General features: G+C 41.1%; 1 protein-coding gene across 1 annotated transcript in view; it reads right to left on the reverse strand.

The window, feature by feature from the left end:
• The window catches only part of Usp34 (ubiquitin specific peptidase 34), a 299,630-nt gene that overhangs the window by 177,283 nt on the left and 108,719 nt on the right, over positions 1-13,628 (reverse strand). Inside the window, exons 19-20 of the mRNA XM_045147284.1 lie at positions 5,851-5,940; positions 1,577-1,672 (exon numbers count right to left, since the gene is read on the reverse strand). Of these exons, the coding sequence (XP_045003219.1) occupies positions 1,577-1,672; positions 5,851-5,940 (186 nt within the window). The remainder of the gene's footprint in view (positions 1-1,576; positions 1,673-5,850; positions 5,941-13,628) is intronic.

Below are 13,628 nucleotides of genomic sequence, written 5' to 3' on the forward strand. Positions count from 1 at the left end.
CTATTGGGATGTTGAGGGAGGACTGCAAGTTCAAAGCCAGATTGGGGCTACACAGTAAATTCCCAGGTAGCCTGAGCTATTAAATAAATAATAAATACTAAGTTCATAAACAAACTGCTTGGGTACAAATCTTGACTATTCTTTTTTTAAATATTTTGTTTTTCTTTATTTGAGAGAGGGGGAAAGACAGAGAGAGAGAGAGAGATAGAAAGAATGGGTGCACCAGGTCTTCCAGCCAGTGCAACGAACTCCAGATATATGTGCCACCTTGTACACCTGGCTTACATGGGTACTGGGAAATTGAACATAAGTCTTTTGGCTTTGAAGGCAAGTGCCTTAACCACTAACCATCTCTCCAGCCCCAACTATTCTTTTTTTTTTTTCTTTTTTTGGTTTTTCGAGGTAGGGTCTCACTCTGGTCCAGGCTGACCTGGAATTAACTCTGTAGTCTAAGGGTGGCCTTGAACTCATGGCGATCCTCCTACCTCTGCCTCCCAAGTGCTGGGATTAAAGGCGTGCGCCACCATGCCTTGAATACTATGCTTTATTAAATATCTCTCTTGAGAAAGTTATTCATTGTCTGCTATCTTCAGTGTTCTCATTGTAAAATGAGAGTATATCCCTCAAATGGATTAATTTATATCTATAAAAAACTAACATTAATTCCCTTCTTTTTTCATTTTTTGGTTTTTCAAGGTAGGGTCTTATTCTAGCCCAGGCTGACCTGGAATTCACTATGCAATCTCAGGGTGGTCTCGAACTCACAGCAATCCTCCTACCTCTGCCTCCCCAGCCCCCAATGATGCTTCTTAGAAGAATTTAAAATAAATCCCCTACTAATCCACTAACTGATTTCTAACAATTCATATCCTAAGCCACTTAAGTATTGTCAATATTCAAAAAATTTCTTCATGGATATTTTATAAGAAGACAACACAAATTTAAAAACTCAGAGCTGGGCATGGTGTCACAAGCCTTTAATCCCAGCACTTGGGAGGCAAAGGTAAGAGGATCACTGTGAGTTTGAGGCCACCCTGAGACTGCACAGTGAAAAAAAAACAAAAAACAAAAAACCTCTGCATGACTGATTCTAAAACATGCTAATGAGTATGAAATAAGAAAAAAGTAAATAAAATGTTTTAAATTAACAATGTTAAATATACTTTAGGAAATATATATTGATGAATTTGAGAATAAAGGCCATAGTAACATTAAGAAAAAGCTACTGATAAGTACTAATAGATTTAATTTTGACTTTTACAAACAGTATCTTTTAATAAATTTCAACAATGAATGCTAACCAAGACCCCAATGTAAGGAAGCTAACTTCTCTAAGGACTAGTAATATTTTATTTTTGTTTCTCCTTTTGGTGCTAGGGACATAACCCCAGGGGCCTTTACTCTACCCTGAGCTAAATCTCCAATTCCTATCAAAAACTGTTATGGGGGGATTACTTTCATACAAATACTTTGTGACCATCATATTTATTTAAAAAAAGAAAGAAAAGTAGTAAAGGTAGAAAATTATCTCTCAAAAGAAAGGCCATCATTTTTAAACTAGGTGAGAGGTACTTACAGGGCCTGTTTTTGCCTTCCTTCTCTTACACCTTGAATGTAGTATACAAGATTATCAAAGAAAAGCTTCATCATGTTCAGTTCTTTTTCTGCCCACCTGGTACAATTAAAGAAGATAATTTTAAAGGAGAAAGACTAAGATAACAAAAGATATTATTTAGACCAAGAAAAAAACCTTATCTAAGAATTCTTCAAAACGTTCAAGTATTAAATGTTACATATTTTATTTACATTTTTATGGTGAACCTCTACAAAGCAATGTACCATGATTTTTTAAAGTTTAAAGCATCTTATTTTTTTGTGGTTGTTTTTCAAGGAAGGGTTTCACTCCAGCCCAGGCTGACCTGGAATTCACTCTGTAGTCTCATGGTGGCCTCAAACTCACAGCAACCCACCTACCTCTGACCCCAAGTGCTGGGATTAAAGGCATGCACCACCACGCCCAGCTAGCATCATTGTTTTATTAATATAAAATATTCAACAGCTTTGAAGGGAATAAAGTGCTTATATTATAATTTGTTTTGACAAAGTCTCAAATAGTGCAGACTGGCCTTGAACTCAATATGTAGCCAAAGAAGACCTTCAACCTCTGCTTTTCCTGCCTCCCACCCAAGCTCTAGGATTGCAGGCAGTCATCACAACTCATTTACAAATAGGACTTAATAATAAAAATAGCTTATCATCCTACAAAATAAATGATAATAAGGATTTAGCAAAACCCAGGGCATATGGAGGGCACACAATAACTTCCCAATTGCTCAATTTTCATTGTATGGTACATGTGCATGTGTATATACATGATTACATGTGCAACTGCACACCTGTATGTGCAGAAGCACATGCCCATACGTGCAAGTGTGCGTGGAGGCCAGAGTATAATCTGGTGGGTAATTCTTCAGGAATAAAATCTATCTTTGAAAAAGGATCTCTTGTAGATGTGGAGCTCAACACTCAGGATAGTTGGGTTGACCTGAGAGCCTTAGGGATCAGCCTGTGTTGTCTTCCCAAACTCTGGGACTTCACACATGCTCTGCCACACCCGGAAATTTTTTCCCGTGATCCACTTTTATTTATTTGAGACAGAGGTAGAGGGGTAGAGAGAGAGAGAATGGGTGTGCCAGGGCCTCTAGCCACTGCAAATGAACTCCAGATGCATGCGCCACCATGTGCATCTGGCTTATGTGGAACTTGGAGAAACGAACTTAGGTCCTTAGGCTTCACAGGCAAGCACCTTAAGCACTAAGCCGTATCGCCAGCCCCACACCCGGCATTTTTATGTAGGTGCTGGGCATCAAACTCAGGTCCCTTATGCTTGGAAGGAAAGCACTTTGCCAACTAAGTTATCTTATCAGCCTCAATTCTTAATTTCTTATTGCTATCTTTTTGTTTTTGTTTTGGTTTTTTGGTTTTTTTGGAAGTAGGGTCTCACTCTAGCCCAGGTTGACCTGGAATTCACTCTGTAGTCTCAGGGTGGCCTTGAACTCTCGGCGATCCTCCTATCTCTGCCTCCCGAGTGCTGGGATTAAAGGCATGCACCACCAAGCCCGGCTTTTTTTGCTACCATTTTATTTATTTATTTATTTATTTATTTATTTATTTATTTATTTGAGAGTGACAGACACAGAGAGAAGGACAGATAGAGGGAGAGAGAGAATGGGCGCGCCAGGGCTTCCAGCCTCTGCAAACGAACTCCAGACGCGTGCGCCCCCTTGTGCATCTGGCTAACATGGGACCTGGGGAACTGAGCCTCGAACCGGGGTCCTTAGGCTTCACAGGCAAGCGTTTAACCGCTAAGCCATCTCTCCAGCCCCCATTTTTTAAAAACTATATTGTTTCAGACAGAGATGGGGCAGGGAATAGGTAGAGGAAGAGAGAATATGAGTATAGGCATGCCAGGGCCTCCTGCCACTGCAATCAAACTGCAGATGTATGTGCCACTTTGTGCATTTGGGCTTACATGGGTACTTGGGAAATGAACTTAGACCATCAGGCTTTGCAACTGAGTGCCTTAAATCACTGAAGTATCTCTCCAGACCTTACATTCTTTTAATTAAAAATTAAATTATTAATTAATTTTTAAAAATATAAGGGCTGGAGAGATAGCTTAGCAGTTAAGGCATTTGCCTGCAAAGCCAAAAGATCCAGGTTCGATTCCCAGGACCCACATAAGCCAGATGCACAAGGGGGCATGCATCTAGAGTTTGTTAGCAGTGGCTGGAGGCCCTAGTGCACCTGTTCTTTCTGTCTGTCTCTCTTGTCTCTCTCTGCTTGCAAATAAATAAATAACATTAAGAAAAATGTTAACAGAATTTTGCTATGTACCCACCTCATGCTAACCTCAAACTCATTATGTTACCTAAAAAAACTTCAAAGTATCTTCTGCCTCATCTCATAAGAGTACTGAGACTGTAGGCATGCACCACTAGCAAGACCAGCAATACTTTTTTTTTTTTTTTCATTTTCCAGTTGCCTCTTTTACTGTCTCTTACTCTCAAATAAATAAATAAAAGCTAGGACTGAGGAAGGGCCTCAGCAGGTTAAGAATGCTTGCCATACAAGCATGAGGGACTGAGAGGATCTGGTCTGTCCTAACTTTGATTCCTCAATACCACATGAAGAACTGAGTGTGACCATGTACATCTTATAACCCTAGTCCTCTGGGAAGTATTTCTGGGGCTCACTGACTAGGTACACTGAAAGAAAATGGCAGGTCGAGATTCAGTGACAAATCCAGTCTCAAGAAAACATACAGGTGAGCAATAGAGAAATACACCCTATCTTCTATTGTGGCCTCTGTGCATATGCATTTGCATGCATGCATGCATGCACACATACACATATCATACATACAAACATACATACACATACAAACAGCAGAAGCTGTGGAGGGCTTCAGTAATCCTTGCATGCCTACAGTAAGGGAGGAGGTGGAGACAGTTGGAATAAGTAAGCCACCTTGCCTCAAACAAGCTGGAAAGGGCAAAGTACTTTCCCAAAACTTATCCTCTGAACACATGTACATACATACCCAGATAAAATACATAAAAAAATATAGGGAGACAAGAGAAGAAAATTCCAAAGTCATTTAAAGAAAATTCAAATTGTGATTAGAAAAAAAAAGGAGATTTTTTTTTTTTTAAAAAATGGGGAACTGGAGAAATGGCTTAGCAGTTAAGGCACTTGCCTGTAAAGCCCAAGAATCCAGGTTCAATTTCCCATTACCCACGTGGGCCAGATGCACAGGGTGGTACATGTGACTGTAGCTCTTTTGCAGTGGCTAGAGGCATGGTGTGCCCATTCTGTCTATTTGCCTCCCTCCTGCCCCCAAATAAATAAATAAATATTTAAACAACTTTAAAAAACACTGTATGTATGTATGCATGTACGTGCAAGAAGAGCACGAGAGGAGAGTATGATGCACCAGGACCTCCTGCCATTGCAGGTGAACTCCAAACACATGCATCCCTTCATACATCTATCTGGCAGTACAAGGGTACTGGGGAGTTGAACCTTGGGCCAGCAGCCTTTCCAACCAAGCACCTTTAACTGTTGAGCCATCTCCTCAGCCCACCCTTATAGCAGAGGTAGAAGGATTGACACTGAGTTCAAGGCCACCCTGAGACTACACAGGGAATTCCAGGTCAGCCTGAGCTACAGTGAGAGACCCTACCTCAGAAAACCAAAAATAAAATAAAAAAAAATAAAAAAAAAAACTAAACACACACACACATGTAAAGGACCAACAGAGGAGTGTCAAGATAATCCCTAATACAGTAATATAATGTACCAAATAGTGTTGACAACAAAAAGTAAAAGCATACAAATATATATCATGGATACTCTTGTAGCAGTTCTCTAATATAAACACACACAATAAAAAAACACCCTAAAATTAGAATAGAATATTCTATAGCATTGTCAGACTACAAACAAAAAGAAAAAAGAATCTTCCTATCTTTTCTTTGTGGTTTTTTTTTTTTGTTGTTTGTTTTTTTGTTTTTCAAGGTAGTCTAAGGATGACTTGCAATTCACTATGTCATCTCAGGATGGCCTCAAAATCATGGCAATCCTCCTACCTCTGCCTCCCAGGTGCTGGGATTAAAGGAGTGTGCCACCATGCCCAGCTTCAAAGAATTCTTAATAAAATGTTTTTCAATTTTATGAAACTCATTTTTTTTCAAGTATACAATAAAAGCCAGTAAATGACTCAAAAACCCTGATCAATGTTATTTGGAAGAAAAACTTAAAAATTATTTCATATATTCATTTACTTACATTGTAATCCAATGTGTATCATAACTGCTTCCAAACTGCTGAAAAGTACCAAAGAGTTTGGGAAGAAGACGAAGTGAAATTACTACTGACCTGAAATGTAAAAAAAAAAAAAAGACATTCATTAAAAAAAAATATTATCAGTGACCCAGTTTTTCACAGAAATACAGCTACTTAGAAATCTTAAATAAGAGGGCTGGAGAAATGGCTTAGCAGTTAAGGCACTTGTATGCAAATAAGCACCCTTGTTCAACTCCCCAAATCCTATGTAAGCCAGAGGCACAAGGTGACACATGCATGAGGTTTGCACATGCACACGTATCTTAAGTAAGACATCACTGGCTGGAGGACCTGGCAGGCCAATTCTCATTCATCCCTCCCATATTAAAAAAAAAGAGCAGCTGGGCGTGGTGGTGCACGCCTTTAATCCCAGCACTCAGGAGGCAGAGGTAGGAAGATTGCCATGAGTTCAAGGCCACCCTGAGATGACAGAGTTAATTCCAGGTCAGCCTGGACCAGAGTGAGCCCGTACCTCAAAAAAAACGACAGCCAGTCTGTTGGGCTTCCATCCCCCCAAAAAACAAACAACAACAAAAAACACTAGAGTGCTGGAAAAGTGGTTTAACAGTTACTTGTCTGCAAAGACTAAGGACCCAGGTTCAACTCCTTAGAACCCACATAAACCAGATGCGCAAGATGTTGCACGAACACAAACTGGCAGGCACATGCGCGTAAAGTTCATTGGCAGTGGCAAAGGCCCTGGCATACTTCTTTCTCAATCACTCTTTCTCATAAATTTAATAAAAAATAAGAATATCTTGGGCTGGAGAGATGGCTTAGCCATTGAGGCGATTGCCTGCAAAGCCCAAGGACCCAGGCTACATTTTCCAAGTCCCAGAGAGCCAGATGCACATGGTGGCACATGCATCTGGAGTTTGTTTACAAGGCTAGAGACCCTGGCACACCCATTTTCTCTCTCTCTCTCTCTCTCTCTCTCTCTCTCTCTCTCTCTCTCTCTCTGACTCTGATAAATAAATATTAATTAATTTTTAAAAATCAGACTGGCAATGGGTGCAATAGTGGCATGTCTGTCATGGTGGAAACCAACTGCCCTCTATTTGGACTGGAGGCCTGCTCCATGGGAGGGAATACATCCCTAATACTGAAAACCTACAACAGGGGTATGAGCCCTAGGGGTGTAATGCCTGTTGCTGTCTGGCTAAAAGTATATACTATGCTCATCAAACTGCCCACTAAGCACTTCTCTTAATGTTCAAACCTATATATTAACGCTCCTCTCACTTCTGGTAGGGAACCTTCTCTTTTCAGATGTCAATGACCTTGGGATGACTCAGAAGGCATCATGGTGCTGAGAAGAAGTAACAGGAGTGCTCAGCACTGCAATATCTCTATCACACCTTCCAAGGCTCAGGGTCCATTGCAGAAGAGGTGGAAGAAAGAATGTAAGAGCCAAAGGAAGGGTGGGACTCCTTACAATGTGCTCCTCCACACACAAAATGGCCTGGATATCTATGTCCTCACAGTGCCTGATATTACCTACACAAGACCATCATAATAGGAAGAAAAGATCATGACATCAAAATAAAAGAGAGACTGATTGAGAGGAGGGAGGGATATGATGGAGAATGGAGTTTCAAAGGGGAAAGTGGGGGAAAGGGAATTACCATGGGATATTGTTTATAATCATGGCAGTTGCTAATACAAAAATAATTAAAACAAAATCAGGATGGGCATAGTGGTGCACACCTTTAATCCCAGCACTCGGGAGGCAGCACCGTGAGTTCAAGGACATCCTGAGACTACATAGTGAATCCCAGGTCAGCCTGGACCAGAGTGAGACCCAAGCTCAAAAAACCAAAAAATAAAAATACAAATTTATATATATAATCTTAGGGTTGGAGAGATGGCTTAGTGGTTAGCCGCTTGCCTGCAAATCCAAAGGACCCAGGTTTGAGTGCCCAGGACCCATATAAGGAAGATGCACAAGGTAGGGCATACAGGTCTAGAGTCCACTTGCAGTAACTGATGGCCCTTGGCATGCCCATATAGCCATTCATATTCTCTTTCTCCCTTATAAATAAATATTTTAAAAATCAAATTTTTAAGCTGGGCATGGTGGTGCATTCCTTTAATACCAGCACTTGGGAGGCAGAGGTAGGAGGATGGCCATTGAGTTCAAGGCCAGCCTGAGACTACATAGTGAATTCCAGGCCAGCCTGGACTTGAGTGAGACCCTTACTTCAAAAAAAAAAAAAAAAAAAATTAATACAGCCAGGCATGGTGGCGCAAACCATTAATCCTAGCATTCAGGAAGTAGAGGTAAGAAAATTTCCAATGGGTTTGAGGACAGGCTGAGACTACATAGCAACTTCCAGGTCAGCCTGGGCTATATATGGCAAGATTCTACCTAAACAAAAACAAAAACAAAGCTGGGTACAGTGTCACACAACTTTATTCCCAGCACTCAGGAGGCAGAGGTAGGAGGATCACTGTGAGTTCATGACCATCCTAAGACTACATCGTAAATTCCAGTTCAGCCTGAGCTATAATGCTCTAACCCTAAAAAACCAAAACATTGACATATACAAGTACATAATGAACTATATATATTGCTTACAGAAATAATTTTGCTTCTAAGGAATAAGTTCATTTTTAAATTTCTGGGCAACAAATTCAAGTTATATAATTCCAAACCAAGACTTTCAAAAAAAGGGCGGGGGGGGGGGTCTCAAGCAATGGCTTAGTGGTTAAGGTGCTTGCCTGCAAAGCTTAAGGAACCACATTAGAGACTACAGATACCACTTAAACCAGATGTGCAGAGGTGAGTCAAGTGCAAGGTCGCACATACCCACTAGGCGGCACAAGTGTCTGGAGTTCAATTTCAGTGGCTGAGGCCCTGGTGTGGCAGTCTATCCCCCCCCCCCGTGTGTGTGTGTGTGTGTGTGTGTGTGTGTGTGTGTGTGTGTGTGTAAAAACTATTTATTTGCAAAAAGAGAGAGGGAGGGAGGGGAGTGAAGCGCCTCCTGCCACTGGCAAACAAACTCCAGATGCATATGATACTTTATGCATCAGGTTCATATGAATATAGGGGAATTATACCCAGACCATCAGGCATTGCAAGCAAACACATTTAACAACTGAACCATTTCTCCAGACCATCAAGAGTTACAAATTAAAACAGTGTAGGACGGCAGAGATGGCTTAGCAGTTAGAGCACTTGCCTGCAAAGCCAAAGGGTCCAGGTTTACCCATGTAAAACCAGATGAACTAGATGGCACATGCATCTGAAGTCTGTTTGCAGCAGCTGGAGACCCTGAAGCACCCACTATCTCTCTTAAATAAAATATAAAATTGATTATACACACACACACACACACACACACACACATTCTGCCTCCCCCCCATACTTGGCTTTAAATCCAAGGCAAAAATATCAAACTTTTCCTTCTCATGACAATACTCTTTAACAAGTTATTGTCACTTTCCCCAAATTATCACAAGACTTTTATTCAACCTGAGAATCACTCTTTATAAACCACACCTGGCTACAGAGAGAATGAGTGTGCCAGGGCTTCTAGCCACTGCAAATAGACTCCAGATGCATGTGCCACTTTGTGTACTTAGCTTTACATGGGCACTAGGGAATTGAAGCTGGGCCCTAGGCTTTCAGGCAAGTACCTTAACCACTGAACCATCTCTCCATCCCAGAAATAGTCCTTTTAGAGACAGGTGATCAGATAATCCAAAGGCTAGGATAGTAGGGTTGAGGGTCGCCTTGGGTGCTGGGGATGTGTCATTAGTGAGCTGTGCATCCTGTGGTGTCACTGTCTCCAATAGCCCAGTTGTATAAATACGGGCCTGTAGACAGCAAGCAACTGGCTTGGTCAAATCTTAGGACTATACTGAGTATGTTTAAAGTTTAAATTGTCAATTTGTTCAAGCATAAGGGAAAATATATGGATAAATACCAGTATACCTTATAATGATAGTCAACTGAGGACTGCGTTTAAAGAAACACATCTTGGGCAAGAGGGATGGCTTAATGGTTAAAGGGGGCACTTGCTTAGAAAGCCTGCCAGCCTGGGTTCAATTGCCCAATACCCATGTAAAGTCAGATGTGCAAACTAGCACATGTAGCTGAAATTTATGCTGACATGCCCATACTTTCTCTATCTTTTTCTGTCCACCCCACACAAATAATAAATTTAAAACAAAAGCAAAATCAGAGCCTTAAACATGCTAGGCAAGAACACTTGTCAGTGATCATGAAGTTATATCCCCAACTCTTAAAAATTAAGACAACAGGGCTGGAGAAATGGCTCAACAGTTAAGGCGCTTTCCTGAAAAGCCTAATGACCCAGGTTTGATTCCCCAGTACCCACATAAAGCCAGATGCAAAGTGGCACATGTCTCTGGAGTTCATTTGCAGTAGCTGGGGGCGCTGGCACATGTGCACTCTCGTGCTCTCTCTGCTTGGAAATAAATTATTTAAAAATTTTAAAATTAGAAAATAGGGCTGGAGAGATGGCTTAGTGGTTAAGGGATTCACCTGCAAAGCCAAAGGACCTTGGTTTGATTCTCTAGCACCCACGCAAACTAGATGTACAAGGGGGTGCATGCATCTGGAGTTCGTTTGCAGTGGCTGGAGGCCCTGGCATGCCCTTTCTCTCTCTCCATTTTCTCTCCAATAAATAAAAATAAATAAAAATTAGTGTTAATAAAAATTGAGAAAAAATAAAAATAAAAATTAGAAGATGGACGCCTTTATTCCCAGCACTCAGGAGGCAGAGGTAGGAGGATCATCATGAGTTCAAGGCCACCCTGAGACTACATAGTGAATTCCAGGAGAGCCTGGGCTAGAATGAGAACCTCCCCAAAAAACCAAAAACAAAACAAACAAAAAAAAACACAAAAGAGAAATCTGAGAAGGGGAATTAGTAACCGTCCATAATAATACCTCAGCATGTATCCCCTTAATTATAAACCTTACCTAGAAAAACAAAACAAATAAAAACATTAGAAGACGGACATGGTGGCACACGCCTTTAATCCCAGCACTCAGGAGGCAGAGGTAGGAGGATCACCGTGAGTTCAAGGCCACCCTGAGACTACGTTGTGAATTCCAGGAGAGGCTGGGCTAGAATGAAACCCCACCTCGAAAAACCAAAAAAAAAAAAAAAACTAGAAAGTAATGGGGTTCAAAGATATGGCTCAATGGTTAACGGCATGTGCTTGCAAAGCCTGATGACCCAGGTTCAATTCTCTACTACCCAGGTAAAGCCAGATATACAAAGTGGCACATACATCTTGAGTTCATTTACAGTAGTAGCAAAAGGCCCTTGCTTTCGATTCCCCAGTACCTATGTAAGCCAGATATACAAAGTGGTACATGCGTCTGGAGTTTGTTTACAGTGGCTTGAGTCCCTGGCATGCCCATTCTGTCTGTAGCCAGGCATGGTTTATAAGGAGTGATTCTCAAATTGAATATAAATCTTATGAGAATCTGAGAAAAGGTTTCTCTCTCAGTTCCAGCATGGTCATTTGATGTCCTCTGGTGGCAGGCTGTTGTGTCTTCAGCAATAGAGACTTATCTTTTAGCTCTAACAGGTAAGCAAGTATTTTGGCAATGGCCTGTATTATTTTGGAGACTTTGTCTCTCCCTGAGCATCAGCTTACAGTGGTGGTGGTGCTGGGGGTGGGGGAAATGCATTTCTGGCACTGGGATTTACCAGTCAGAGCCCATGGTTTTAGGGCTCTTCTGTCTGTTATCCCAGTCCCTTATTAAGAATAATGATGGGTCAGGAGTGGTGGCGCACACCTTTAATATCAGCACTCGGGAGGCAGAGGTAGGAGAATCGCCGTGAGTTCAAGGCCACCCTGAGAATGCAGAGTGAATTCCAGGTCAGCCTAAGCTAGAGAGAGACCCTACCTTGAAAAAACAAACAAACAAACAAAGAAGTTTGATTTTCTGGGTCCCACGTAAGCCAGATGCACAAGCGTCTAGAGTTCATTTGCAATGGCTAGAGGCCCTGGCATGCCCGTTCTCACTCTCTCCATCTCTCTGTCTCTAATAAATAAATAAAAATAAATCTTAAAAAAAAAAAAAGTAATGACTTGTAGAATGGTATTCAGGAAGAATGTTTCTATGGAATTGATTGTCTTGCTATTGGTTTTGTTTATTCTCCCTATTCCTCCTTCCTCTAGTGCCCCTCTTCCCAGGCGTTTTCATCTCCTTTCCTTCCTTTCCCTTCCTCTTTCTTTCTTTCTTTTTGCTAACCATCAACTTGTTTTCTAGTAACCTTTCCTCTCCTCCCTCCTTATTTCCACTTTTCCTAGCTTAATTCTCATACCATGTCCATAACGTTGATATTTATTATGGCTTACAATTAACTGATGCTGATCTAGGTTATAAACCGCATATGAGAGGGCACTTGCAATTCTGAGCATCTAACCTCGTTTAGCATGAGTTTTTTCCAAGCCCTTCCATTTCACTATAAATTTGGTATTTCATTTTTCCCTACCACTGAGTAGAATTCCATAGTGCATATGTACCACATCTTCATTAAGTATTTATTTGTTGATGGGCATCTGGGATGATTCAAGTATAAGACTATTGTGAATAGAGGTGCAGTCAAAATGGTTGGGCATGTGTCTCTGGGATAAAATACATGCCCAAAAGAAGTACAGCTGGATAGAATGGTAGTTCTATTTTCAGCATTTTGAGAAGTCTCCATACTGATTTCCAAGGTGGCTGTACAAATCTGCACCCCTACCAGCAGTGGGTAAGAGTTTTTCTTTTCCCAACTCCCCAGCAGCATGTACTATCATTTAATTTTTTAATGGTTGCCATTCTGACTAGAGTGAGAGAGAATCTCATAGTTTTAATTTGAATTTCCCTAATGAGTAGAGATGTTTAACCTCTCTTTAGGGATTTAATAATCATTTGTATTTCTTCCTTTGAAACACTCTGCTCAATTTCCCTGCCCCATTTTTTGAGAGAGGTGCTTGGTTTTTTTGTTTTTTTTTAAATTGCTTAGATTTTGAGTTATTTGAAGATTCTAGATATAAAGCCTTTGTTGACGGTATAACTGGAAAAGATTTTCTCCCACTCAGTAGGTTGTTTACTGACCCTACAGATGGTTTTGCTTATTTGTACAATAGCTTTTTATTTTCACAAGGTCCTACTTATTCAGTGTTTGCGTAATTCCCTGGGCTACTGGAGTCTCGCTCAGAAAGTTTTTCCCAGCCGGGCGTGGTGACGCACGCCTTTAATCCCAAGCACTCGGGAGGCAGAGGTAGGAGGATTGCCACCCTGAGACTCCATAGTGAATTCCAGGTCAGCCTGGGCTAGAGTGAGACCCTACCTCGAAAAATTAAAAAAAAAAAAAGTTTTCCCCTACACCTATACATTGGAGTATCACCCCTACTTTTTCTTCTAATCAATTTAGAGTTTCAGGTCTTATATTGAAGTGCCCAATCCATTTGAAGTTGCTGCTTATGCAAGGCAAGAGGAGGTCCAAATTCAATCTTTTGTATGTTTTTTTTTTTGTTCATTTTTATTTATTTATTTGAGAGTGACAGAGAGAGAAAGAGGCAGATAGAGAGAGAGAGAATGGGCGCACCAGGGCTTCCAGCCACTGCAAACGAACTCCAGATGCATGCGCCCCTTTATGCATCTAGCTAACGTGGGTCCTGGAGAATTGAGCCTCAAACTGGGGTCCTTAGGATTCACAGGCAAGCACTTAACCACTAAGCCGTCT

Source organism: Jaculus jaculus, chromosome 4, assembly GCF_020740685.1.
Source record: "Jaculus jaculus isolate mJacJac1 chromosome 4, mJacJac1.mat.Y.cur, whole genome shotgun sequence".
NCBI classification, from domain to species: Eukaryota; Metazoa; Chordata; class Mammalia; order Rodentia; family Dipodidae; genus Jaculus; species Jaculus jaculus.